Source organism: Girardinichthys multiradiatus, chromosome 1, assembly GCF_021462225.1.
Source record: "Girardinichthys multiradiatus isolate DD_20200921_A chromosome 1, DD_fGirMul_XY1, whole genome shotgun sequence".
Classification (NCBI taxonomy): Eukaryota; Metazoa; Chordata; class Actinopteri; order Cyprinodontiformes; family Goodeidae; genus Girardinichthys; species Girardinichthys multiradiatus.
Genome location: NC_061794.1, coordinates 28,370,909 through 28,381,406, shown reverse-complemented (window position 1 = coordinate 28,381,406; position 10,498 = coordinate 28,370,909). Strand labels below are relative to the sequence as shown.

The 10,498-nt window shown below is 39.7% G+C and overlaps 1 protein-coding gene across 1 annotated transcript; it reads right to left on the bottom strand.

The window, feature by feature from the left end:
• Positions 1-5,518: 5,518 nt before the first annotated feature.
• Positions 5,519-6,640, bottom strand: LOC124865417 (extensin-like). Its single transcript, XM_047360475.1, has 2 exons — positions 6,535-6,640; positions 5,519-6,354 (listed from the first exon to the last, which is right to left on the bottom strand). Exons 1-2 carry the CDS (start codon positions 6,638-6,640, stop codon positions 5,519-5,521), a joined length of 942 nt encoding a protein of 313 aa, XP_047216431.1.
• Between the last annotated feature and the right edge of the window lie 3,858 nt (positions 6,641-10,498).

The following is a 10,498-nucleotide window of genomic DNA, read 5'->3' as shown; positions in this document are numbered from 1 at the left end:
CACATTTTACACATAAGTAAACAGTAGAAAGAGGGATTTCAGTCAAAGTTAGGTGGCAGCTTTGTCACCTAACTTTAACTTAGACATTATTGCTGTCAAAGGCAAGTACAGTGATTAAACTGGAAGATTTATTTTAGGCCCACGGTGTCAAAGACCCACAAGATGCTAGACTGTATCCTGAGAAGCACATAAAAGGAATGCTCATACTTGCTGGCCCCACTGGTATCCTACAAGCTGCTAAAGAATCAATTTCTCTAGAACTGAAGGACAAAATGCTGAAATGAAGAATCCATTCTTGTCAGATTTCCTTGTGCACCGTTCTGAGGATATACAAAGTATATGAGGATTATGCTGTTTGTCTCAATGTGATATACTTTTTGTTGTTTTGTATTCTTTCTTTAACTGTAACACACTTTATTTTTTCCCAATTGGATTTAGTGCAAGCTGTTGGATATTTGGTTGCAAAGCCCTATAACTATTTTATTAAATAAACACATTCAAATGAAAGTTTCAGCCTGCCAGTATCAACCAGAAGGACACATAATAGCTGCCCAATGTTTGTTTGGCTCTGTACAGGCTTTGTGAAAGTACTGTTTTCCAAATCTGTGCAAAGAGTTTTAGTACTTATCTGTCCTTCCGTCTCTCCCTCCCTCCCTCCATCCATCCATCCATCCATCCATCCATCCATCCATCCATCCATCCATCCATCCATTCATCCATCCATCCATCCATCCATCCATCCATCCATCCATTCATCCATCCATCCATCCATCCATCCATCCATCCATCCATCCATCCATCCATCCATCCATCCATCCATCCATCCATCCATCTCCAGCCATTTGATTGCTGAAACATCTTTCATTGCTGATTTATCCAGCTGCAGGACAGTGAGACTGCTTCAAAGAGTGTTTTATTTGAGACATGATAAGATTCATGACACTAAATAAGTGAAATAACATTCTAACTGACTGCGAACCTTCTCTACACGATTATATAGATATTCATAATTTCAAGGTACCTATCATCCTTACAAACATATTTATTAAATATATTTATTAAAAATATTTGTTCATCTATTTATACTGTTCTGCTGTTTTTAGTTGAGAAAATGTGAAAAATAGTGTTTTTTCCACATTTAACATTTTAATGCCTGAGAAATTAATTTGTTGGACCATTTCTCCACTGACAGTGAAGGACAGAGCTGCTGTAATTGGTGTTGTAATATCCCCCTCTTTGTCATATTGAGTGTTTTGTATGTAGTACATCTGATAGTTAGTCACTTACTAATTATCAGAGTAGTTAGGAAGTGACATCTGACAACAAAATTATTGCTGGCTTATGCCCTGTGAACTGCTGTTCTGGACATAATTCACTGTAATCAATACTGATGGCAGATGATATGTTGAAACAAGAAAAAACACGATGCAAGCTACACAAAAATAAACCAGCATATTGGAGACTTGGAGAGATGGTCAGGTGTTGGGTTGGATCTCAGATAAATATTTAGACGCTTGTACCTGTTTCAATGGCTGCTAGCGACAATCCCACAACAACAATTTATAGAATGGGATAAGTGGATATTGAGGTTCATATGGGGAGGGAAGAAACCCAGGATTAGATATAAATTTCTGCAGCTCCCAATGGATAAAGAGGTCTGGCTCTACCAGCTCTTAAATAACACTTTTATGCAGCACAAATCAGACCTCTGATATGCTGGTGTAATGATGAACATGTTTCAAACGGATAAGTCTAGAAATAGGTAAGAAAGATTTAGAAGCAAGGAACTTACTAGCACAAAAGATAATTGGATAAATTATGAAATCGATTGGGTTTAACAATTTCATCCTTAACCGAAAAATCGAATACAGTTGCTGATAGAAATAAACTAGAGAAAGAGACAAAGACTCTGAGTTAGTTTGTGTGCGACTCAGGTTTCATGGCGGATATGAAAAGAAAATATAAACAGTAAAATTATTGAGGTATTTCACAAGGCCTACGGGAGGAAGAATGCAGAATAATCTAAACTCTATACAGAGGTCTGATGGCAGGGAAAACATGTCCTCTCTCTACATGAAAGAAAAATGGTCAAATGAACTAAGGGAACAAATAACTGAAGACTAATGGTTAAATATACATAAAACGCAGTGCAGAACACCTGCTCCAGGATCTGGAGAGAATTTAATTGGAAAAATATGGCTTATTCATAATCCCAAGATTCAGAAAGAAGTTACATCCATTACACAACCATGCTGGAGATTCTGTGGACATGTGGATGTAGACCATGCACACATATTTTGGACTTGTGAAAAAATAAAGTCATATTTGGATAAAATATGGCTTAGTTTGAGAAAAATAATTTGATATAAGATACCCAAAACATGTAAAATACTTTATTTGCGTAAACCTCCCATACTACATAATGCAAAAAAAGATTAATACCTTATTAAGATATTAACAACAAATAACCGAACCATTACAAGACTATGGTATAAAGTGGTCACACCGACCATAGAGCGGTGGGTGTGAATCATGGAAGAGATATTTGCAATGGAAAAACTCATTCATACATAAACACTGCAAACTTTAATGAAAAATTAGAAAAATTTACTTATATAGAAAAAAATACACCACCTTTGTAACTGGATAATGAGGTCACCATTGTTTTTGGATGTGAGTATGTTACACTTCTTCACTGTAATTGTTTAAAGAAAAGTTCAATGAAAAATAAGTAAAACCTCAGACATCAGTTTAGGTTAGCAGGTTGGTTGTTTGCACCATATGGTAGAGAACAGACCAATAAAAACATACAAATCATTGTTTTTGTAGAAAGTTATTGGTACAATTTTGTTACTGTAGCAGTGGCAAAGATGTGTCAGTTAGAGATGATATATACATCTAAACTGGTACGAATAAAGTATTCAATCACGGCCACTCTATCATCTTAATCACTTCCCTTGTGCTGCGTATCATTACAGGAACAAACCCTTAAAATGCATACAACATAGCAAAAAAACACTAGGTAGTATGATATAGCCTTAAACTGATTTTATTACAGAAATGAAGCAGACTGGGAGTTTTGCACAATAAACAATTTTTCTTACATAACTAGTCATCTTCCTCTGGATTATGGTACTGTTAGATTCATTTGCTAGGCATGTGCTGAAATCATGATAATCGTTCTCTTTACTGTCATCTCATCAGGCATAACCCTCTTTTCATGATTCATAATGGCATAATACATGCACCTTAATGCACACCGTGTCAAATAGAAAGGGCAATATTATCCAGATCTCCTGATTGAGATTTATGAGCAGAGCAGGAAGGATTATGACTCCATTACACAGAGATCAGATGTAGGTACATGTTACACTGACTTTCCACATGCTCACTGCAGAGGCCGATGGTAATAAATGGGCTCCAATTCTAGTCTTTACCAACTGTTCATTAACTGCCATTTAGCAACAGGAGAACAGATGGCTGGTGTTTTTGCTGTGGCATAACGTTGATGTTGTCTGGAGATAGATGCAAAAATATTAAATTCAGAGGATGATCATCAATCAGTGATGGTTTTGTTTTTTCTTCTTTTTCCTATAGGATGAACAAATATGTGCCAATAAGTGAAAAGCATGCTACTACTACTGCCTCTGCAGTCAAAACAGTGGCAATATTGCTTAAGCACAAGTGATGAATTGGCGCAGAAGGTAAACAGCGCATTGTTATGAGTTCAGTACACCGCATTAAGGCACAGCAGTGTAGTTTGGAGCTGTGGTGCTGTAATGTAATAACAAGGAGAAAGAATATTAGCTCGTTCTTTGTGCACCAGGATCATCAGCATAATACAATAAACCAGTGGATAAAATGCTATTAATGACTTTAGCATGCATTATGTCTTAAAAGATGAGATACTTCTTGTTTTCTCACTTTAAGGGTTGAAACTGCAATTTTAAGTTTCCAGGTCCTTAGCCCACTGCCATTAAACAAAATATCTATTTTTGTGTATTTTTGATGACAATATTTAAGTGCTCGATATCTGTATACTCCATTTGTATTATGAGGTGGTGTCTGGGCAGAGGGACGTCTGGGCGTCTCTGCTGAGTCTGCTGCCCCTGCGACCCGGTCCCGGATAAAGCGGAAGACGACGAGTACGAGTACTTTGTCCACAGCCCAAGATTTGCGCTCTTTGCACCATTGAAACCGACGTTTGGCATTGACATGAGTGACCAAAGGTTTGGCTATAGCAGTCCGGCCATGTATATTGACCCTGTGGAGCTCCCGAGGGACAGTTCTGATGGAAACAGGAGCGTTGAGGTGCACATTTAATTCTGCTGTGATATGCGCAGCTGTGGCTTTATGTTTTTTGGATATAATCCGGGTTAGCACCCAAACATACCTTTCAGACAGCTTCCTCTTGCGTCCACAGTTAAACCTCTTGGATGTGGTTCGTCCTTCTTGGTGGTATGATGACATTACCCTGGATACCGTGGCTCTTGATACATCACAAAGACTTGCTGTCTTGGTCACAGATGCGCCAGCAAGACGTGCACCAACAATTTGTCCTCTTATGAACTCTGGTATGTCACCCATAATGTTGTGTGCATTTCAATATTTTGAGCAAAACTGTGCTCTTACCCTGCTAATTGAACCTTCACACTCAGATGTTGCAAATGCACCTTTTCTATCAGATATGTGTATATTGTACATTGTAAATTGTAAATTTGTATATTCTGTAATGCAAAAACAGAACAAAAGAGCACAGTGTACTGGAGTCAAAGATTAGTCACCATACTGGTATTTTATCCATTTGTTTGGTTTGTTTAACAGGACAGGTCATCATCAGTACCAGCTAAGAAAATGATGGCTAAAACACCCCCAAACTAAGAATAAAATGCTCCAATCTCTTTCACATTGTAATTTGTTCTTTCAACAATATTCAAAACAGCATTTTACGTGTACCAGCATACGTAATGAAGCTCTTCATTACACTTTGACCAAACAATTTGGTCCAGAACTTTTTAAAATGACTAGTAACACCAGTTTACAATTAATACAATATAAAATCCTTCATAGAGTATACTATACAGGTCAATGGATGGGTTTTGCACCATCTAATACTTGCTTACATTGCAAAGGTAATGTACCTGACAATTAAATCCACGCACTATGGTTATGTACACCTGTTCAGAGGTTCAGAGGTTCTGGCGCCTGATATATGAAGACTTATCAAAGTGTCTGAGATGTAATATTTCACCTTCCCTGTCAGTTTGCTTGTTTGGCAACTTAGATGATGTCACCATAGAGACAAATTCAGTTCACATTGTTTTCACTGCCTTATGTATCGCTAAGAAAACTATCCTCATGAATTGGAAAAGTAAAAACCTTCTTAATATTAACCGGTACAGAAACCTTCTGTTGGATTATATAAGTCTTGAGACAGCCTCTGCCTCCACATCAGATCAATCTCTCTGGGCTCCTTTAATCGGCTCTATCACCTAGTGGGGGTGGGGATCCTTTGGCTTCATTCTGTGGGGCATTGTGGCAGATGCGGGGGGGTTGTCTGGGTTTGGGGCATTTGGGGTGTCCCTGGGCTTGAGCCGCTGGGGGATCTGGTGCCGGGGGCTATGGCCCCAACCGGGGTGGGACTTTGGTGGCTGCATGCGATGCTTTTGGGGAGCTTGTGCCGGCGGACATAGGTTACTGGCCTGGTGGCCGGGCTGCTCCTGGGCGGGTCTGGGATTTGCTTGGGGGCTCTAGGTTCCTGGTGTGTGTTGCCCCCGGGCTGGGGTCCTGGCTGGGCCTGGGGGGCTTGGGTGTGGGCAGGTATGTCACCGGGGTTTTTGGGCCGGCGCATGTTCTGGCACCCGGCACCGGCCCGGGGGCCTTCGGTGAATCGGTGGCCATAGGGGCCTCCTAAACTGCCGGGTAGGTACCATCTCATTGCAGGTGCTCTCTCCTTCAAGGAGTGCACTCTGCTGGCAGGGCGGAGGATCTGTGGGAGGGGGTGAGGTGGAGTCAACCTGGGTGTCAAATGTCTTATGTGTTCTGGGAGTTGTTCGAATGTTGGGGTGGGTGTAGTTTTTCTTCTGGGGTGGATGTGGGTGGTTGGCCTTGGGTGGGGATGGGCATCGTTTGGACCTGGATGGTTCCAGTTCAAGTTCTGGTTCCTGACGCCGGTCCTGGTTCTGTCTGGGGGAGGGGGGTTGGAGGGGTCTGCATGGTTTGGGCAGGCGGACTGGCCAGGGTTGATCTCGGGATGGACTGATCTCGGGCTTCTGTGTGGGTTTCCTCGCGGGGCTACTTCTGGCAGGGGTATGGGTGTTGGGCATGTTCTTGGACCTGGATGCTGTGGGTCCTCTTCTCATGGAGGGGCACTTTCACAGGGGGCTTTGTTTCTGGAGGGCTGGTGGGGGCGTATTTGCATGGTGTGGGCTTTGTGCATAGATTTTGCTTTTGGTGCTCATTGCTGCATTCTGTCCCCCGTTGTATGGCATGCTGTGATGTTGGGGCGGTGGTCCTGTGCATGGCGGCTCTAGCCTTCGTGTGTGGGTGCTGCAGGGCGGGTGTCGCTGGGCTTTGCGGTTGCATCGTGCTTCTCAGCCTTACACTGCGGTGGGGTTTGCTTGTCTGCTGGGTGGTCCATGGTGGTTAATATGAACGTTTCTGCAGCTGTAGAAGCAAGCAGGGTGTTATCTTGTATTCTCTTCACCCTTCTTTCTTTCCTCCATTCTCTTCTCCTTCTCTCCCCTATTCCTTTTTGCCCACCCTTTCTGTCTTTCGTGCTTCTTCTTTTTTTCCTTTTCATTTCCGTCTCTGTGTCTGTAACAACTGAAATTTTCCCACACTACTAGAAATGTAACCGATGCATAGTAGCCTCCCGATAAGCAGGGTTTTAGTGACTGAAAAAGCCTTGTTTACTTTTATAAAAAATGTGTGCAAAAAAGTAAATCGATAGGCACAAAATAAACACTGTTTAGAAAAAATATACATGCACAGCAACACATAATGCTTATATTGTTATATTAGTCCCGATCCAGCTAGTAAGTTTAAATTAATGGTAGCAGCAGCTGGCTCCAAGCCCGCTAGCTTAATGGAGATTTTTGGAAAACCATATTCTTAACAAGCAAATACCTTACCAAAACATCAAAGGTATGTATTTCCTATGCTCTGAGGGAAAGAACACATGCTTTCCTGTAATTGTTGTTTTCTAACTGCAACACTAACTCAACACAGCCAACAGTTGCTTGTTGACTGGAGTTTGAACTCACATGAATATCATTACATCATGCTGAAAAGTGCAGTTGCTGCAAATGTGATGGACATGTGTTTGTTTAAACCATCTCCAATACAAGACCATAAATGTAACATTATTGGTTTACTGATCCAAGAGGTCTATGAAGTGTGTGAGAGAGAGTGTTATCATACCAATGGGTAGATCTTTTTTGCAAATAAAAAATCTGGTGTGTCTGGGGTAACTTAAAGCAAAATTTTGACCACTCACTTGTGGTTATTTTGCATAAAATTTTGTTCTGTCATCTTTTTTTTTTTACAATGTTTTAACGTTTGTGTTAGCAGAACCTTTTTATACAGGGATTTACAATTCTTTACTATTTTTAAACTTTTTTAAGAGGAATATCAACCCAAAGATATATGTTTTAGACATCTGGTACCAAATAAGTTATGCTACTTGTCAGGTATTAATTAGTCAACTCAGAGGCAAGAACGATACAGAGTCAGATTTACTTGCAAGGGTAGCTCTGCAGTGCAGACTACAAAGTGTTGGCACCCCTCTCTCTTTATTTATACATGCTGGTTCACACACAGTTCAACAAACATTCAGGGTGTGTGTGTGTGTGTGTGTGGGGCAGCACTTAGGGCAGACATGAGTGATAAACAATACAAAAGTTTTCAAACCCTAACACTACTTTAACATGTTTAAAACTTCTACCTCCTCTTATACTCAGGATTCATAGATGCACAGTTTTTCATTTGTAACCATTGGTATCTGTAACCTATATCTGCTTACTCCCCTTGTAAAGATGGGGCCAATACCAGTGCCTTGGATAATTGGTGTGTGCTGCTGATGTAAAATTACCACATCTGTGAGAAACATCAGAGATTCAGCAACTGTGGTACAGATGGTTAATGCTTGGACTGTAAATGTATATCTAAATATACAGTGACAGTAATATACTGGGCAGAGTGGGGTTGAAAATGTTTACATTATTCATGCCTGCAAGCATCAGTGCAAACTAATGACATGCACAACATGAGGGGTAGCTTTCTGATAACTATTTATGGATAAGGAAAGCTCTGATAATGGTTGACTTATCTATATGCTCAGTGGCCGGTAAACAAATCTATATTTGGCAAGTTCTCTGTCTACCTGAGCTTCAGTTGCAGACAAAGTACGATGCTGTGATTTTTGCAGATTTAAATATGTAAACTGATACAATGCTTGTTGTTGCTCATAGTAAAAGCAACTGGCTTAAAAACGTCTTAGAAAAAGACCGCTGGAGGAGTTTAGTTGAAGAGGTAAATGGATAATTCAGACTGAAATTGCTGCTTGTGTCTGAACTGCATAATCAGACCAATAAATTAATTGCATTAGATGCTCTATAGCAAAACAAACACATTAGCCAATGCATGATTGTATTAAAAACCTTTTCAGTTTGACTCAACTAATTTGCTTTCATTCAGCCATCAGGAGTTTTTGACAGCAGACTTGTAAATGATGCTTATGTCTATGTTGCATTCTTGCATTACATAGAGTTGAATTTTGATTTACAGTTGTGTTCAAAATGATAGAAGTCCAACTAGACTGACCAGATAAATCACTGATTTTGGTTGAAATCATATTACCACATGGCAAATAATTTAGTAGTAGGTGTAGCAGCGTCATGGAAAACCATTTGAACCAACATTCATTATATGCATGCTCCTTAGTCTGTGCAATTGAATAATTGATTGAGAGAGGAGTGTTCAAAATAGTGGCAGTGTGGAGTTCAGTTACTGTTGTCATTTACTCTGTGAAGAAAAAGGCATCAATGAGGTGGTCTTTATTTAAGAATGACGCCAGTACATGTTGTATATGCGTTTCTCTCTGAAAACTTGACTAAAATGGGTCGATCCAGGCCTTTTTCAGAAGAACAGCGTACTTTGATTAAGACAGTAATTGGAAAGAGGATAACATAGACAAAAATGCAGAAAACGATAGGCTGTTTAACTAAAATGATGTCAAATGCTTTAAAAGGAAACAAATCCAGAGAGATGTAGAAGAAAACTAAAGACTACATTTGAATGAATCAAAGAATAATGAGAATGGCAAAGACTCAGCCAATGATCAACTTCAGGGAGATCAAAGAAAATCTGAGGCTATCTATCAGCAAAAAGCCCCCATAAAGTCCCACTGTTTTGTGCTGAAGAAGATGCCAAAGAAATTATCACCTGGACTAAAGAGATGTGGAGAAACATTTTGAAGCAAGATTGTTCTTTTGGGCATGGTGGTTGACGCATCATGATATGGGGATGTTTATTTTACTATGGATCAGTTTGCGTCTATAAAAATACTTTAAGAAGTCATGTTGACTTATGCCAATAAGGAAATGCCCTTGAAATTGTGTGTTTCAACACACCATTTAGCGAGCAGCATCTTGGTTCCAGACCAACAAAATTATAGTTCTGGAGTGGCCAGCCCAATCCCTGGTTGAAAATGTGTGGGGTGACATCAAAAATGCTGTTTTTGAGGCAAAACCACGAACTACTTAGGAATTGTTGTCAAATCATCCTGGACTTGAATGCCTGGTCACAGATGCCAGCAGTTGGTTGACTCCATGCAACACCAATCTGAAGCGGTTCTCAGAAACAATGGTTCTACAACTAAATATTAGTTCAGTGATACACAGGAATGATAAATCCTAAAGATTTTTTTTTCTGTTTATACAGTAAATATTCAAGTTTCTAAAGAAACTGTAGACATTGTTATTTTGTAGAAAAACCCAATGTTCATGTTTCATTTTCTGTAATGTGATTAAGAGATTGATACATTTTTCTGCATGGTTTGTGTTAGTATATAATGTGCAGTGTTCCCAATGCATGGAAACAAAACGTATTCTGATTTTGAGCTTCACTCCCATTTTTAAACTGGCTGCTATTATTTTCAACACAACTATTCACTATAATTTCCTATGTTTAGAACACATTTTTCTGCTCAATTGTTCGGCTGATTTTTTTTTAGCTATGGTCAGTGTTATGGTATTGTAACACACAGGCATGGAACAAATGGTTCAGTCTCATCCTTCACCCCGAAGGGCCTTGACTATTAAGTCAAGGCGAAATTAGAGTGTGACTGTAACATGCGGGAGATATGTTGTGTGATATTTTGAATAATCTATGTATAATAATATTCAGTAATTGGGACGAAGGGTGTATGGGGTTGGCTGATTGGTTTTGGTGGTTTTATAACTGTTGGGATTATGAATCTGAGAATCTTATTTAATAT

Excerpts from the sequence above, each read along its gene's own strand:
- LOC124865417 (XM_047360475.1), bottom strand. The coding sequence starts at position 6,640 with ATGGACCACCCAGCAGACAAGCAAACCCCACCGCAGTGTAAGGCTGAG. Across the intron at positions 6,355-6,534 it reads TGCAGCACCCACACACGAAG|AGGACCCACAGCATCCAGGT; the intron begins GCTAGAGCCGCC and ends CTCCATGAGAAG.